The sequence below is a fragment of the Etheostoma cragini genome, chromosome 8 (assembly GCF_013103735.1).
Source record: "Etheostoma cragini isolate CJK2018 chromosome 8, CSU_Ecrag_1.0, whole genome shotgun sequence".
NCBI lineage: Eukaryota > Metazoa > Chordata > Actinopteri > Perciformes > Percidae > Etheostoma > Etheostoma cragini.
In genome coordinates this window covers 9,423,891-9,442,784 of record NC_048414.1, presented here as the reverse complement: position 1 = coordinate 9,442,784, position 18,894 = coordinate 9,423,891, and the positions used below count along the sequence as shown (strand labels likewise).

The 18,894-nt window shown below is 40.4% G+C and overlaps 1 protein-coding gene across 2 annotated transcripts; it reads right to left on the bottom strand.

The window, feature by feature from the left end:
• Positions 1–670: 670 nt before the first annotated feature.
• LOC117948867 (anoctamin-2) lies at positions 671–18,565 on the bottom strand. 2 transcript variants are annotated; one of them, XM_034878796.1, is made up of 28 exons: positions 18,400–18,565; positions 14,512–14,679; positions 13,996–14,298; positions 12,286–12,381; positions 11,878–12,050; positions 11,358–11,412; positions 11,203–11,254; positions 10,996–11,051; positions 10,671–10,718; positions 9,481–9,545; positions 8,926–9,060; positions 8,671–8,831; positions 8,348–8,430; positions 7,836–7,847; positions 7,485–7,559; positions 7,306–7,362; positions 6,434–6,508; positions 6,081–6,282; positions 5,735–5,846; positions 5,590–5,647; positions 5,388–5,488; positions 5,111–5,274; positions 4,846–4,998; positions 4,583–4,635; positions 3,433–3,611; positions 3,087–3,192; positions 1,987–2,554; positions 671–1,824 (listed from the first exon to the last, which is right to left on the bottom strand). In XM_034878796.1, the coding sequence occupies exons 2-28, from the start codon at positions 14,656–14,658 to the stop codon at positions 1,166–1,168; spliced, it is 3,948 nt and encodes a 1,315-aa protein (XP_034734687.1). In that variant the 5' UTR covers positions 14,659–14,679; positions 18,400–18,565; the 3' UTR covers positions 671–1,165. The 2 variants fall into 2 exon arrangements, with proteins under 2 accessions (XP_034734687.1, XP_034734688.1); XM_034878797.1 differs by having other exon boundaries at positions 6,434–6,505.
• Positions 18,566–18,894: the final 329 nt, after the last annotated feature.

The window sequence follows — 18,894 nt, the reverse complement described above, 5'->3', positions numbered from 1 at the left end:
AAACATATTAATACAAATTAAGAGACCTTACAACTCACTTTTTCCCTTCACATTTTCCATGAGGAAAAATAGAATTTCAATTTAGAACGTTTTTTTTTTTGTTGACTTTTGCAGCACAACATAAAAAATGTAAGGTTTCAGAGTGATATGAAAGTAAAGCAACACTGAGCATCCTTATTAAAATACAAGACATTGAATATTTTCTCCAGTGTTTCATTATACACCAGCAGGGAGCAACAGAGACAGCACAACAGGCCTATCAGTGTTGATACTGTCATCAGCTTCCATTTAGGATTTACTAGTGACATGTTGTGAATGTTGTGTCATGTGTTGTTAGTCTGGTGTTAACAACATTGTTCAGCTTGCTATCTCTAAAAAAGAGATGATGTCATTTGATCTTATATAAGCTGAATATATGTGTCATTTATTCACAGAAACTTAAATGTAATACTTAATACAACTAATATAATATAATACAATACCTTTGCTTTCATTAATCGTATTGTGGCAAATATAACAAGATTGAAATGCAACATAAAACAACCTTTGAGAATTCAGAAGGAAAAACATATATCCAAAACAAGTCCTTTTATTATAATTTATTTGAATATAAATAAAACATTTTATATACAGTATATATATATATATATATATATATATAGACATATATCAAAACTTCCAAAAAAAACAGTAGATCTATAAGTGTTGATACTAGTGTTGATCCTAGCTGTGCTGTATATACATGTACATGTGTGGGACTGAAAATAACAAAGGAGCAATGGCTATTGAGCTGTAAAAACAAACCCCCCAAAAAACAATCAAAAACAAAGAAATCAGGAATATAACAAGTTCAAGTTCCTTGGGTATTGTTTACCTGCATGGCAGGGAGAGTTTCAGAACAGTCTTTCTCTGAATTGTCCAGCACTCCCCTTGTCAGGGTCAGTCCTAAACCCCCCAGTGGTAAAAACATCGCAATGAAGATTAAGAGGATAAAAAGGACATTCGGTTTATCTAGTTGGTCTCCTTCAGACCCCAGGTATTATATATCCAGACAGGGAGGACAGATGGAGATGAGGTTCCAGGCACAGACAGGAGAGGCTAATCTGGATAGTCCTCCCCCTCCCTCTGCCAAACTCTGTCCCTTTTCCTTGCCACCCAGCTCCCCTCAATTTGGCATGTTGCGCTTCAGTTCACTGGGGGAAGGAGGGATGCCATCCTCCAGCTTAGTAAAGCTAGTGGAATGGCTAGGCTTGGTGGAGTGCTCTTCAGGGCCAGGGGGTCTTTGTCGTGGAGGCAGCGTGGAGCACCGTGCTTTGACCCTGGAGCGGGGCTGTTGGGCCGGAGGGCCTTTTAGCGCAAATAGTTCACTGGGGGCTATGGGCTCCTGGGCTGGTGGGGACTCTGTGGGATGCGGAGAGGATGGTGACACAGGTGTGTGAGGGGCAGAGAGTGGATTGGATGAGGTTGATAATGAAGAGCCCAGTGGAAGCAGGGGGATAAGTGTGGCCGCCTGCTGGAACCTGGTGAGGCTGGTGGAGTGGCTGGGCCGTGGCAGACTGTAACAAGCCTCAGCCCCTTTGTGGCAAGAAGGCAGGGTGGAGCAGCGGGCCTTTGCCCTTGAGCCTGGCTCTCTGGGTGGAGGAGCAATTAGTGAGAAGGGCCTAGTGTCAGTATCTGACGTCGTCATTTCTGCTCTGGAGCCTTTCAGATTCTGGGATGAGCCTCCATTAGATGATCTATGAGAATGAGGCTCCTGGTACTCCTGTTCGGACTTTGAGCGGGGAAGCTCTGAATCTCTAGCTGTGCTCGATGAGGATTCCTCATCTACGTGACAAGAAACAGAACAATGTATCACATAACACAAACAAGATAACATTACTTTACTTGGAGGAAAGGTGACACATGATAAAATACGTAGTGCAAACTGAAGAACCAAAAGCCAAAAACTAAAATAGATGACGTAAACATTACATAATCTCTTCTCACCTAACAGGCCCAGCTCGCTCATGAAGGCATCCAGATCAACAGTAAAGTTCTCATTCTCAACTGCCTTCTCTTCAACTTTTTCTTCTTCTTTTATTTGTTCTGCTTCATCTTTTTCTTCTCCTACATCTTGCTCAATATCCCCCAGTCCAACCTCTTCATTCACTTCTACATCCTTTTCCTTTTCTCCCTTTTCTACCACTCCACCCTCATCTTGTTCTTCACCTCCTCGCTCTAACTGTCTTTTTTCTTCAACTTCTTCGAATGACTTCACAAGGTCTGGATCACTGTCACAGCTCCTTCTTGGTCCATCCAGATTGAGCTCAACTCTTTCTTCCTCTTCCTTTATCTGCTCATCTTCTTGTTCTTCCTGTGGTGCTTCCATCACAATGATGGCGGGGAAGCAGGAATTGGAGCGTTTTGAGGGGTGAAATTTGGCACGTGCTTCTTGGTCTTGATTTAGCAGAAACTCCATCAGCATCATGTTTTCTTTCTTCAGCTGTTCCCGCAGAGATCGTGGTACATCTGGGATCATCCAAGCCACCAACATGCTGAGGAACATGGCAAGGTTCTGTTGGGGAGAAGAAAAGAACACATTTTTAAATTTATGCTTGAAGTTAATGCGGCTTAACTATTCTTACTAAATAATCTTCTTTATTATAAAATATTTCTAGATTTTAAAGGTTTAATTGACTGCATGAAGAAAGTTCCATGGTCTTTACAATCAGACAATCTACAGATATAGGCCGGTCCGTTGGCTTGGTATGGGTGATACTGACTGAAATAGGCTGATTACATACAGTACCAGTGGGCTTCAGACTAGCGCCCTGGCAATCTCTGGCCTTGTGTTAACTTATAAAAATGTTCTCAATGAGTTCTTACAATAGTTGACGTATCAGAATCAGTATGAGGAGAGAAAAGTTGGTTTGGCACATCACTAATTATCTACAATATTATGTATGTGCAAGCAATAAAGACAAAATAATGGTGAAAAATTAGAAAAGCAAGAAAAAAGTCTTCTGCTATAAGGTGCAATGAATTTGAGAAAGAATGATTTGAAAATCAGACAATCATTTTTGGACTGAAATTTAATATTGTCATACCTGGAAGAATATTACAAAGGCCAATTTTGCTGCCAGGATAGACCAATACTGTTTAGAAAAGGTGTAGGCATCTGGGTCCCACGGTGGGTCTCTGTAGTCCTTATATCTGAAAAACACAGACAGTGTGATTACAAGGAGGAACCTAGAGCAACATGAGTAAACATAGTTAAAAATAAGAGAAAAATGTTTGGTATTCTGGAAGAAATGTTCCTCTGCAAAACCCACAGTTTACAGTTTCTGAAAACTCAAGATAAGTTTGGGAGTCAGGTAAAGTAAGAGTTAAGCTGCGGGGCTCAAGGATTTGAAGGGAAGCGATCCATACAGGTCAAGGTTAAAAGAGTCTAACCTGCACATAGAGACTCCGGTGATCAGGGTGGTGGTGGGCGCACTGCCCGGTGGGAAGTTACTGACATTAAAGTAGGACAGGGAGTGCTCTGTGTAGCCATTCATGGTGCCGTTTCCACTGTACATGTACTGGTAAACCATTCGTGGAACAAACTCTGACGTGAAGGAGATGACAAATGCCTGAGAAGACAAAAGAGGGTGATGACAATACTGTATTATGATATGTCATCATGTACCAGTTACTGCTGGTACACCGAGTAGTTATCAGCTACATTCAACAGAATAGATTAAAACTTCATAAAAATGAAATATTTTATAATATAACATTTTTTTTACACCAATGATATTATCTACCCACAACACCTACATTAATTTGAATATTTCTTGTGAATTCCCTCAATTGAGCTGTACAACTGAGAGATCAAACCAAAAGACCTGTTTTGTACAGGAACAGGAAACCGCTCACTGCCTCAGCCCAGTACCCAGAATCATTGAGGCAGACTCAGACATAGCCTTAAAGTTACCCTATGAGATTTCTGACCACTAGTAGTGCTACAGAGTAGTTTTTTAATGAGTAGGTACAGTTTTGTGATGCAATTCACATTCCTCCCACCTGTTTTCTGCTACTCCAGTGATAGACAGTTGGCAGCGGTACTGTGTAAAGATGTTTTGCAATGAACCAACAAAGTCAAGGCAAGAAGAAGACTGACAGCCAGCAAACATGAAAGAAATAGGTTTTCTTTACACATGTGCTGGCTCAGCTTGGCTTTGCTTAACTTAGGTTGGTGCATTAGCACAGCACGACTTGGATTTGTATTTCCAAATAACAGGGCCACCCGCAGGTGTGTTTTCTGAGTATAGTGAGTTTTGAAACTCCGAGAAGGTCCATCTCAGGTATGGCTTGACACGCTAACATGAGTAATGGAATCACAAATCACTAAGGCATGGCCTCAACCCTTATGGCTCAACCAAAAGGGCCAATGGAAAAACCCCATAAATGCACTCACACAAACTATTCAAAAAGCTGCTTAAATTTTTATACAAAACATCACTTTAGTGAGTAGTTTACTTTAGTAAGACACTCTCCACCAGTGGTCAAATTTTATGGGCACAGTAGACACATACACACACACACGCACACACTCACTTACATTGGTAATGACAGAGAACTTGCTGATTCCACAGAGAATGTTGTACCAAATCCCTGGAGATAGCATGTGCATGAAAAGAGACAAAGAGGTAACGGGAAGTGTGCGTGTGTGTATGGTGTGTGTTATTGTGTAAAAGTGACAGACAGACATGGAGGGGCAGAATGGAGTAAAGGAAAAGAAAGTGATTAAAAGTTCCAGGATAGCTTGTTTCTCATTCACGCAGTGCCTGACAGTGTGGACATGCTCTCATGCATCATCTGTACCTATGTCTTTACACCTCACAGCATCAGGCCGTCGGATCTCAGTGACAAATTTTGCAGCATCGAGGCGAATCTCAATGACGTTGTTAAGCAGAGCGAATGCTGGCGCCAGCGGGAAGGAGGCCACGAATAGAGACACAAACCCATACTGGATTACTGTAAATAATAATACACACCCACACACACACAAACACACACACACACAGTTAAATAATTAGTTTACAGCAACAAGTGATTTGATGATTAAGAGAGTAAGCAAGAGACTCACTCATTTCCATGTACTCTGGGGTCACCCCTTCAAAGGGTTCAAGGGTGTAATCTTTCTCATATTGTTGCTTTGGTCTCTTCTCTTTTGTGTCGTTCTCTTCATTTTCCGCTGCTCTCTTTTTTACTTTTTCCTCCTGTATTGTTCTGTACATCTTTTTGAGCTTACTGCAAAAGAAAACAGAGGATAGAGTCAGAACAAAGATAGCAAAGATTAGAAATTCAGTAAATGTAAAGACTGTATGTATGCAGAAGTAAAAAAAAATTCTGGATATACATACGGTATGAGAACCTCAAACACATTGTTTTGGATAAGCTGCTTTCCGAGCATGATCATGCTTAGCTGAATGCACAACTCGATGAGGCAGCCTGGTGGAGCACACTGTGGGAAAAACCACACATTTACTCAAGACACAGATACACATTTACAGAACATATTCTTACAAATAAACCCTTACCACTTATGTGTGTTAATGAACATACCTCCTCCATGCGATAGTCTCCAAAGACGTAAACATAATCACCGGGACGCCCACCAAACCTGTGTAAAGAGAGGACCAAGTCACATGATCAGTAAAAAAGAAAGACAATGGTAAGTAAGAGAAGTAAGATTTTATGATTTACACACCTGCCCTTAAAGAAGGCCACATAGAAAATAGGTGCAAAGGCATTCATGGACTTGAGGAAGAAAGACTTAAAGATCAGCTTCTCTTCAAACTCTTCCTTTGTCTTAGGAAGTTCTATTGGATAGGAGACGCAATGTAAAGACATCATGTTAGGCACACTTGCTCATAATGCTATGTTTCAAGTGTAGTAAGCGTGCTTCCTAAATTAGAAACATGGGGTTACAAGCTGAAATCTTTCTACTCTACAAATTGATTTTCCAGCTATAACGCTGCAGAACTAAGCTAGCTGTGAGTTGTAAGGCTTTCCATATTTAACCCTTTACTCTGTAACAGCAATATATTCAATACCCAGTTCAGTCAGCCAGACAGCGATGGCTCCATAGACTTCTTCCAACACCAGAACGACCAACATATTTAGAATTATGCCTGTGGTGGTAACGGTCATCCTCACACTGGCCTTGGCTTCAGCATCAGGGTTCATGGACCACACACTTAACATGCAGATGCGATAAACAGCCACCCCAAACACTGCCGAGAAGGTTACAAAGATCTGAACACACACAAAACACACGCCCACAACATTAAAAAGTTAGATGACAAGACTCTGGTTCTGAAGAATATGTTTTCTTTCATGACAATGAAATGATGCCGCACAAAAATGGACAGTGATCATAGAATATTGTGGGATGTAAAAGCAGTACCAGTAGTAGTAAGGTAGACACATTGATGAGAAAACCTGACAGGTGATCCTCAATGTCAAGTGAGTCTGGTTCCTGCTGCCAAGAAAAACATGCATATTACATCGCTAGCAATAACATAAGACTAAGCTGCCCCAAATCACACACACACACACACACACACACACACACACACACACAACCACACACACACAAACACAAACACACACACACTTAGGTGCGTCTCACTATCTTTGTGGGGACCCGTAATTGACATAATAACAATTGACATAATTCCCTAGCCCCTTATCCTTACCATAACCATCACAACTAAATGCCTAACCCTTACCCTTACCCTCACCTTAACCATAACCTATTTCTAACAATAATCCTAAAATCCAATCTTAACCCTCAAACGGCCTTTAAAGTTGTTTGATATATGCAATAATAAATGTTCTGCACACAGAACTACGTTTTCTGTCTGGCAGGTGCAGAAATCCCCTCCCCTTCTTCCTCTCCCTCCTCCATTTTTTTCTCTCCATCAGTAATCTGGGCTAATCTCAGGCAGGTAAGCAGCTTTGGACTCAACCACCCACTGTAGGTGACGTTGAGTTTCCTTTATGTGCACTGACATAAACTCATACAGACAGAGTTAGTTTGTAATAACATTACTGGAGATAAAAAATGTAAACGGGCAGTAATATTTTCTTTTATTTATAACATTGTTTACCTTCACTGAGTGTAAAAGAATCGAATAAGTGAGATCTGTGTTAGCATTCAGATGAAGCAAGTGTAAATCTCCTCAGTGTAACAGCCCCGCCCTCTCCTCCAATCAACTTTGTCCACATAATGTTCTTTCATTAGGTATGAGGATGGGTTGGTGAAGTTAAACCTACCTGCGAGGCCAGCATCTGGTCTTTTTCTCCATCTACGCCCTCCCCAGCATGAATTAACTGCAACAGAGTAAAAAAAACAAAATAAGAAAACTTTATAATTAAAAAAATTGTCAATTTAGTGTCAAAAGTCATAGAAATTGTATCTGAAACACACAACAACACAGACCCAGGTACAATACCTTCTTCTTAGACGCTGCTTTAACCTTAGCTTTTTTTTCCTGTACAGCTTCTTCATATTCAGGCCTCAGCTCCTCCTGCAGCACACACATGCACTTGTTAAACACAGGGGACAGCATAAAAAATAAAGGATCCCAACTGCAGAGACAAAATCCTTGTATCACAACTTAACAGTATGGTAGCTTCAGACAGCAGTTACAACTACAGAATGTAACTGATTTTCAACTGCTTATACTGTATTTATTCCAATAAATAGCCAAGACATTTTTGAATTAATGAAATGAAAGACATTAATAATACAGCTTTTTAAACCAGATTACAGGTACGTTTAATACGCATAGAAACTTGCCCACCTGAACTCGCTCCTTCAGGCAGCAGAGACAGAAATACATGAAAGAAAGAGAAAAAGAGAAAAAGAGAGAGAGAGAGACAGAGAGAGAGATAGAGAGGGAGGGAGAAAGAGAGAGAGAGTGAGAGGGAGAGTCATGTGATTGTTTATGTTGTTTCACTGCTGTGTCATCCGCAAGTGCACTGTTTTAAGAAGAGACCAATCCCATTACAGCATTTTACAGGGTAAAGAGCGGCGTTGATGCATTGGTGGGCATGTGTGTAGGTGCATGTGTGTATTAAGGGGAGGACACTGTTCTGAAACAAATGATAATCTGCAAGGCAAACCACAACTGTCGTCATGATTGACCTTGGCCGCGAGACACCTTCCTTCTTATTAACTCACACAGGAGTCATGACAACAGAAAGTTAAAAAGATAGACTCAAAGATTCATACTTGTAATGGCAAAGCAGTAAAAGGCTCTGAGTTTATTCTAATATAATGCACAGTACAGAATTACTCAATGTATTTTTGTACCTCTTCATCCTCCAAGCTTGTCAGGTCCCACGTATGTTTCAGACACATCTGTCGCCTTTTCCAGTGCTCAAGGAAACAAGCAGCTACAAGAAGACACACAGAAGGAATATTCAAATATTCCTAAAATAGTTGGCTTTAGAAAAATAAAAAATAAACACTGGAAAACACACAGGAAACTGCAAGAATACATGTACGTAAATAGTTTCACTCACTCCAATCATACATACTCTCCTGTCACTTCCCCTGTGAGTGTCTAGAAGCTGGTCTACTGACATAAAACCGCCGTAACGTGATCAGAAAAGCGCATTAGAATGCATACCTACCCCACAGAGACATGAAAATGGCAAAGAGAACAGTGGCTCCATTGTCGAACAGGTATGACGCTCGGGCCAGTGAGCACACTGTACTCAGACGCCAGTAGTCACACACTACATCACACAGTGGACACATGGTGATGTTCAGGTTGTCATCACATGTCTCCTTGCTGAACACAGTAAAGAGAAGCACATGTATGGTAATACTATAATGTGCTTTTGATGAGCATACATTAGTTTGAAGAGGTTTTTATATCTGCCTACCTTGGCACATTGTCATCCACAGTGAATATGCCGTACAGGAAGACAATGATGCCCAGTACTGAGGGAGGGATGAGGAGCTGAGTATAAACACCCAGCCAGGCAAAATACAAACCAATTTGCTCTCCAAAGTACTTCCTGTTAAGAAAAGGCCAATGTATCAACTAGCTGCCTGGGTTTGCAGGTTTACAGATTTACATTTTTGCCCCACTAGCTACAGGTTCTACAGTCCAATTCAGGTGGTTCCCAGCTACAGGCCGCATTATCCCAATAATGTCTAGTGTCACCATCATGTCAAAACCTTCACCTAACTAACTTTTTAGTCAATTATATGGCCTTGCCAAAATAGTGGCTTGTTGATTCTTTCCGTTTTAGACCCTCTATCAGCTTTCATCTTTAACTACTCTCAGGCCAAAGTGTTGTAATAACACCATAGCATTTTCTCAGGCATCACCATCAGGACATATTTTTTACATATTTAGCCACAGTGGTATTTGTTCAGTCTGGTCAGTGTGGTGTTAGTGGCTGTAAGGAACACTGCAGTCTCAAACTATATACCTGATCAGGTCCACAGGCTGGTATTTATGCATGACTCCATAGTTAGCCCATTCTTCATGGAGGAGCTGAAAGACATCCGAGCACACGCCACAAGAGTAACACAAGTGAATGACAAGTACTTTAGATTTTTAATATACTATAGGAGCTAGGTTGATTTATTCACATAAATGTACACCAGTTCTACAATTACATTGGATTTGACAATGCACAAGTGAATCACTTAAGGCATTTCTTTCAGATTTTCAGCAGCTCCCCCTAGGAGCCACAAAAGACTTTAAACAACTTTTGTCACACATTTAGTAGTACTCCCTTATGTCTGCAGATTACACTTCCCAAGAAGCACAATGCACAGTGTGACAGGTCTAAGGCTCAACTGTCATGCCAGAGGTTGGTATCCAAAACCGTCAAATATACTACAAGATGATGTGCTGAACCTACCGTTTTTCATCGGACTTTGTCTCAAACTTTGTAGCACCTGCTTTACTACCTGGCACAATTGATCTGTGTGAACCTACCCTTAAACCATTCCCCTTTCTTCATATGGTATATCTACTCTCACATCATCAAAATGACTGGAGCAATATGTGACTGACAATATACACTCTTTAGGGGTGCGTGTAAAATCAATACAGCATTGTATCGTGATATTTTCAGTGGAAGTACTGTATCATCGATAGACAGGCACCAAGTATCGATCTGTTATTTTAAATGTGTTGGTCAGTTTGTCTGCTTGAAAATACCATTTTGCAGCAATAAAACTGAAGTGAGATGAACAAACAGAGAAATGTATCTTTTTTTTTTTTTTAGATAGAACAGATGTTGACAAAGTTTCCTTTTGGGGACATATTTGAAAATTCTGAAGTTGGAAAAAAGGTTATAAACTCCAATATATCGCAGAATCTTGTAATATGTTTAACATTGCAATAATATTGTATCATGGTATAAGTATCGTGACGATATCGTATCAGGAGGCGTCTGGTGATTCCCACCCCTAATAAAAGTTTCATTAAACTTCAGAACATTGTTGAACTGAACCCTGCTTCGTGCCAGAGTGCTTTCAGAATCAACTCACAAAGGTCATGCTAGTAGATGACAAATTAAAGGTCATGAAATACAGAATAGTTGTGACCTGATCGCTTGGCAGTTTGCTATCACTTTGTCAAAGACCCATTTGAAGCCAATCAACTCACCTGTCTGTCATTTCTCTGATCCTTTCGTCCTCTCCTTGTGAACGACCCCTAAAGAAAAAAGGTTACCAGCTCTTTCTATAGAGATACACTGCCTAACAGTTAGCCACATTTAATGCATAATCATAATGGCAGCTTAGGGCTTGGAAAAGTATTGTTCCAATAAAATTGTTCAGAAGTCCAATTTTCCACATTTCCATAAATGTTCATACTGTAAATATAGTGACTTGACTGTCCTCTATGATACAAGAAAGTCCTTTGTTTACAGTAGATATAGCACACACAAAAATGTTTTCACATTATCCAGTGTTATTTCTGTAATACTCACATCATGCAGAGGGAAGGCAGAGTCGTAGACACCCCGAGCCAATAATGAGCTGATGCCTTATGACACAAAGTGCAACACAGTGTCATGGACACATATAGTTTTGTGACTGATAGCATACGGAAACCGGCAGCATGAAATTTGACTAATAGCACGCTTATGAACTGTATGAAAAAGGAGAATAAAACCAATGGAAAAGTTAGACCTCACCAGTGGTTTGGCAAGTTTGTTTGCAGGTAGTGCGTGATATAATCTCAGCCACCTAGACACAAACAAAGCATAGTCCAAATGTTGCGGGAGCTCAATACATATCAAAAATATTCCTCTCAACATACGTTTAGAAGATATTTTTATTCTGGACTCACTATTCTGCTACGAGTTGCGTTGTCGAACACGGTGTCTGTTGACTTGATGTCGTACCTGCAGTTAATGGTAAGAAGAAGTCACAGACCTAATGTGAGCATTTAATCTTAACAATAGACTTGTTCACCAAAGTTATAGATGAATGAGTAGTGGAATCAGTGTTCACACACTATTTTACAAATTAAAGTCTTTTTTTGATTGTTGGATCAAATCATTCGGTCAACCTAAAGAAGTTACTGTTACTGGTGAGCTTATCTTCTCAGTAGAATTTCCCAGTAGAATTTCAATAGTGTTAACATTAAAAATGTAATTTATGTGAAAGCTCCACCATGTTATGATAAGGATGATGAAAGCAGACAGCCTGCAGGTGATTTAGATAGTAGGGTGTTATCTAAATCACCGACCATGTCTGAAAGGGATGTGTGTCCCCAGCCAAGGGCGACTTCTAAAGTGGGTTAGTTTTTTGATACCATTCCACAACAGTACATGTGTGCATGTGAGCGTGACAGTCTGGGTACTCACAGGTGGAGCTTGTCTCTGATAAAAGGATGTTTAAGGGTTTTGAAGTGGACGCGTGTCTTTGAGTCTCTGTGGATGTCAAAGTCAGGGACGCCTGGTTGAAACGGTATGTTGACTTTGCCAATAATGGAATCCCACATCCCAGCAATGCCCATCCGTTTTCGCAATTCACACTTCTGTTTGATGAAAACATACAGGGCAACAATCAAATCAAATAAAATACACTAGGTTGTAACCAAAACCTTACGCATATCTGTCATATCACTATATATCTACCCAGCTATCGCATCACATTCTGTTGAACTCCTTAGACTTAAAATGGGATTGTGATGTGTATCCAAATTAATCTTCTGCAAACATGTTACATAAAACTAGAATATTAAGGACCAGGGTGTGTTTATTGCTGCTGACCTTTTTCACAGCAACTTTGATCTTCTGAAGCTCAGCTTCTCGACTGAGTGTTGGCCATGGGATGTGCAGCCGAATAACCCCCATGCAATTTGCCCTCTGCACATAAACACAAACGTTAACGCACAGATTAATGTGAAATTTGAACAGAAAAAATACATCCGTAACTTCATAACACAACCTGTCAAATTAGCATTGGATTACAGGTCTATGGATTGATAAACTGTATCTGTCTTCTTCACTTCTATTTGTCTTTGCACGCAAGTGCTCCTGCTAATTGTCCTGAGGCAGCCAGATGAGCCTTTCCTAAACCTGTAAGTATGCTACTTTGTGTTATAATGAGGCTGTTTTGTAGGGAATCCCATTAGTTCAAGACCAGAACCTACAAATCCTCCAAAGTACTGAAACTTAGCACAGATTATGTTAGGAATGGTACCTGATGTCATCAATTTTGATCATGTGAAAAGTGACAAGCTACCAGTTAGCTTCTAAAGCTTCTCAACCTGCCCATTACAATTAGTGTAATGATTTTTGTGGAAGGCAGATACAACTACGGGCTAAAACAACAACTGTCACACCTCTAAGGCTGTGTGTTTTCCAGCTATTTTCTGGTGGTACCATTACAATCTATCACCAGACTCTGTGGAGCAACTCTTATTCTGATCAGAATTTATTAAAAGTATATGGAAAACATAAATAAAAACAAAATCAGATCAAGATCCTTGAGAAGATGACTTTTGATTAAAAGATGCGTAGTTTTTACCACTATAAAGAAGAGGATTTCAAAAGTTTGGCTTCAACATGAGATTTTACAAAATAAACAGATATGTTTTAAAGTAACTGTACTCACTCAATTTACTCACGTTGAAGCCCAAACAACAACACAACGGGGCCTTTTCATACCTTGATCCACAACACTTTATACTGTACTTAAATGAATCCTTCACTGTTCAGTTTGACACACTGGTACAGTACAGCACAATCAAAATGAAACCCACTAATTCAACTCCAAGTGCCAGGAGCACACACACCTCCGAGTAATAGATCCCTCTCTAATAAGGCCCTATAATCTGGCCTTTGGCTTCACACTTACTGTCAGCGTTCGTAATCCTCATCCAAAACAGCATCTGATTAACGCACAAACATCTCACACCCTCGGGACCCTTAGGAGGTTCTCAGAGTTACTGCAGGGGGCCTCCATATTATAAACTTTTTTCAACTTACCATGAATCCAACATATTATTAGCAAATATATATCAGTCTATCTGCGATATCTTACTGGTGTATTGGTAAAATAGCCACTAAGGTAGTCATCCACAGATACAGTTCATCCTAAGGATTCACTGTGCTTTCAATTCAATGTTTAACATTGAAACATTATGTAGTATGAAATCTCTCTTTCAGTTAGGGGGCCCTTGGCTTAGAAAAGGTTGAATACCCCTGCTGTACATGACAAAATACATGCAACATATAATTGTGTTTGTTATAACTATATCATTCTATATTATACCACTGATAATCAATATGTTTTCTCTTTTTATTAGAGTGCAGGCATAGCCTCCTGGGAAAGAGTCTTGTCCGTTAGGCAGCCGTCCAATCATAGGATTTGTGGTCAGCAAAATCACTTAAGGACAGCTCTGACTCATAGATATCTACAGGACGGTACAGCAGGAAAATAATCATTGTGAAAGAACTGTAAAAGCAGATACACACAATTTTATGATGCTCTAGCTGTAGTCCAGCTTCCAGTAGACCCGCTTCAAACTCCTCTCTCATTATAGCCTTTTCCTCCTCGGACAGCTTTGACTCCTCATCTCCGGCAGGTGCACCAGGCTCCCCAGACTCTACTTCCGATTCCCAACGGCCCGGCATAGAAAAGGGTATACTTCCATTGGATGCAATGGAAAGGCGTGCCTTTGATGCCCGCCTTTTTTTGAATTTGTAGCAGAGGACGTAATCCACTTTTCTCTTTCCATCGTCAAAAAAAAGCCCAGGGCCTAGATCGATGCCAGACTCCTGCACAAACACACAAAAGCACATTCTAGTAACTATTGAGATGAATGATGAGGGTTACAAGTAGGGAATTTTGGGGTACTATAATAAAAGAGCATAACAACTAGGTAAAGCTCTGTGTGTGTTAGCTCAGGGAGTGGAAACGTGTGCTGCCATATTGCTGCAGGTTGTTAAGGCTTCAGGATGTGAGTGTTAGCATTCTGAGGAGACCATTACCGGAGGAGGGGGCTCATCATTGTCAAGAGGGGTGATGGGGCCTCCATTGGCGGCATCAAGCCCGAGCCCAGACAGCGATCGGGCCAATGACACAAGCGTCGCTGAGTGAAAGGACGACGACTCACTCATTTCTTTGATGACAGGCATACGTTCTTTTCCGTTTCATCACTGTTGGTACATGAGAAGAAAAACAAGAGTTCAGTATTTATTAGTTGGGATGACCTGGCAGCTCTGGCTGTAACTGATAAAAAAACAAAATAAACTGTTCCATTAGAGGGAAGATTGGAACTCAGTCCCATATCAACTTTCTTATAAATTGTTTGAAAGTGGCTTTTCACCCAGACAGCAATTAATGAAGAAAGAGCAAAAAAGATATTTAATCTATAGCTGCTTCAATCCTGTAAAAACGCCCACCAATCACTGCCTCATGGCCCGCTTGAAAAGAACCAATGAAATGCCTTCTTGCTCTGCTGCGCATACTCTACCCCTCCTGTGTTCCAGCCTGAGCCTAATGCGTGTTGTTGCCGCATTGCTAACAGTAGTCATGTTTGTTTTAAACATTTGGTATGATCATTTTAGGTGTTTGCTTACCGGTGAAGGAGAAAAGAAGTAAAGTTGCATTTTTAGTTTCATTTTGCTTTCAAATATTGTGTTTGAAATCACACACAGTAGTAGCTGTTGGAGACTGACTGACTGAGAGCCAAAGTTAAGCTGTCTCATTTCTTTTTTACCCAATTGAAGCTGTAGGCTCAGATTAAGCTCACACTGCAATCCAAGCGGCACAGTTTACAATCTGTTGGGGTAATTTTGTCGCAGGGCTCATTCTTTTGAGATAAAGAGGGAAGTGTTAAGAGGAAACCGAGTAGTTAAGTCTCACACGAATAGAAGCACATCCGCAGGCTAGAATCCACAGACATAAATGGTCCCATTTGATGTGGGAGAGCTTTGTGACATGTTTTTATTGAGCCTCAATCATTCAAAGGCTGCATATTTTCTCTAATGACACACACATTCATCTTTTGTGAAATTGTCTATTGTCTCTCTAATGTTCATCACAGGCTGTCATCAGTGACACTGACATCCACACCTCTCACCTTTGACTGTTACATTCAAGCCATTGCCAAATGAGTTCCTACAAAGCTAATTAAGACTATCAGCTCCACACAACTCTCTCTGTATTTCTCAGTGCGGCTTTGTTCCGAAGATTGTGGCGTCTGGTGACTTTCACTTGAAACAAGTAGTGGACATGTACGCTGCTATGGTTGAATTACAGTATATTAATTTATGCAGTGTTGTCAATCTTAGTAATCATACAGTTTGAGGTCTGAGTTAATTGGGATCAGGTGGTAAGAAGTGAAAGCTACACGTAGTATTTGACAGCTTCACACCTTTTTTAGCGCAGCTAGCCTACCGACTATCTTAATAACTGGTGGTGAACGTGCCATACAGATTCCAACATTCTGTTGTGTTCCAGGTGAAAGAGAAAGTGTGATGCATTCAGCAGTGGTTTCAGGACAGTTTGAACTACATGTTCTAACCGCCCGAGACACTAGTGGGAAAGGCATGAGACATGAAAATGCCCAGGGTACACAGACATACAGCAGGCTTCATTCGTCAATCCCCTTACATCTACGATAATCCCAGTTTGACCGAGAGTAAGCAAACACAGAGCTAAAATGGAAATGGAGAACATTTCTCTCACAGTTCAGCAGGTCAAAAAGATGTCAGGTAATAAATCCATCTGGACACTTCGATTGGTGGTTCCAATCTTTTTTGACTTGTATCCCTTGTAAAACAAAGTGCGATACTTGCAATCCATCTTCACATGTTATGGACTTAATATAGACATCATTTTTCAAAAATTTAACCAAAGAATTTGGGATTGTCATATTGCTTTAATTGAATATTTTTAAAGACCTGAGGAGGTAAAAGTGTCAATTACTTTACACAAAAAAATTAAAAGTTCTTCTGTGCTCACAAAAGGATGCATTTTTGTTTCTTATCAATTAAATAATTGTTCAGATTTATCGTTCATCCCAAGATGACAGCGTTATAGTTCTGTTAGTGCATAAGTGCCACTGTGGTTGTTTTTGGAGAAGCTTTGATTGGACTGAGTTTGTTTATCTCATATGCTGTTAGCCACATGCTACGTGTGTGGTCATTAGTCACTCAAGGATTAGTCATGATACCTTTTCTCCCAGTTGTGCAGCTTACAATGATGTTTCTATTTTCTGTTACTTTTAGTGGACATATTTTTCATGACTTATACACATCCAGAGTCAGGAAACGTGCAGGAACCATCACTGCAGACCCATTTCACCCCGGACACAATCTGTTCCAGCTTCTCCCCTCTGCCAAAACCAACAGATTCAGGAACAGTTTTTAGCCACAGGCCATCTCTCTGATGAACAGCTGACTACTGACCCACAATGTCAGGTGTGATTCTGGCCAACAACCCAGTAACACTGTCTCTACAGCACCTGTTCACTGGTTCCACTATTATTCAATTTATTTAGTATTTATTCATCATTCTCACATCTCACTTATTATTCATTATTTAGTCCTCATTCTCATTTCCTATTTCAGAACTGTTCATAATGTTCATACTGTTCATATTATAATATAATAACTTAATATTATTTATCCCAGTACCCTTTGCACTATGTTCCACATTTAAGTAATTTTTAATTGTTTGTTTGTTGGTTTGTTTTGAATGTGTAAGTACATTGTGAGCAACTATGCTCCAAAGGAAAATTCCTCATATGTGTCTTCATACCTGGTCAATAAAGCTGATTCTGATTCTGATAAGTAAGGAGAGAATTGTAGTTAAAGTGGAAATAACCGCTGCCCCAAACAAATTCTTCAATGTAGTCATTATGTGAAGGGAAAAACAACATTTATTACAGTATTTGAGGGCAGGAGTTTGCATGGCAAGACAGATATGAGTTTTTCCATTCAATACTACCAAACTGGCTTCCTTGTAATATAAGTTTACAAGAGGTCCCATATTAGTCTGTGGTAATAAATAGACAATATCGTATAATTCAATTTTCTTGTTAATACTTTTTACTTAGATGTACTACCCTAACTTTTTTAAGGCCTGTTTTATGGCATTTTGTATATCCTTCCTGCCTGTTCACCCTCTAAAAAGTAACCTAAAAGACGAATACGCAACTGCATGCAAGTGTGCGTGGGGCTTAAAGGCCTGTAAGCTCTCCGACAGCTGAGGCAAGAGAGTCGGCTGCACCCTCATGTGGCAAAGAGCAACAGGGGAGCGGTCTAATACGGCCTCTCCTGTAATACAGCAGATTACAATTGGCTAAATTTAACAGCTGCTTGCTTCCTTTCTAATGCAACAGGAAACAAACAACTCAAACAAAGACTTTAGTTCGAAATTATGTGATAATTTGAAGTGGAAATCGCATGTTGCATCAAACTTTTACTTTAACCAGTAGGCTACAGCTGAAGAAGCTGTAATGCAGAGTAGCCTACAAAACCCCAACGTAATTCATTTCCATTTTGACTAATTAATCCACGAGCAGTTGTCAGGAGCTGCTTATTCGACACATATTTAATTAAACGGTCATGAACGCAACAGTTGGCACACAGATGGTCAGATGGAGAGAGAAAACAACAGTCTCAGCACCTTGGCACGCGCCCCTGAAGCACCAGTGGGATTGAAATACGTTCAGGTCAAGCTTTTTTTTTAAGGACTAGGCCCTTTACACACAAGCAGCTAGCTAGAGTTCAAACAAATGAGTGAACAAGTTTGAAAAAAGACCCTGTCAAAGCCGACAACATGGGATATGTATGACAGTAAAAATGATGAAGGTCAAGTGCGCCCTATTTATCACACTTGACAAAAGAAAAGTGAAAAAGTGGACTCACCAGTGCTCGTGGAGGATCAAAGCTTCGCTGTGGAGGTGGATGATAAGACGCGCGAGGTGCACAGCCTGACGATGGGCTGAGATGGCGGACAATCCGCGCGCGTTCTCGGAACCCCTGGCTTAACACGCGCGCGCACACAGGGCAGCTAATTCCCTAACCGTTTCGTGCGGGTGGGAAAGAAGCTGTGAGACATTACCGATGGAAGGTGTGTGTGTGTGTGTGTGTGTGTTAATGAGGGAAGAAAGAGTTTACAGGTGACTAGGCGTGATATTAAATCTCGCCCACGCTCTGCAGGCACGCATCTCAGATGACAGCAAAAACAACAACAATTACAAAGCTTTTAATTATAATTACTTAAAATATTGAACTGCTGTTTGTATCAGCAACCCTTTGATTTTGTGCAACTGTAGTAGGCCTATGTATTACGTCGACAGGGGCAAGATTCAGACTTTTAGGGGGGCTCGAGCCCCTTATGAGAATGTGACACAGATACAG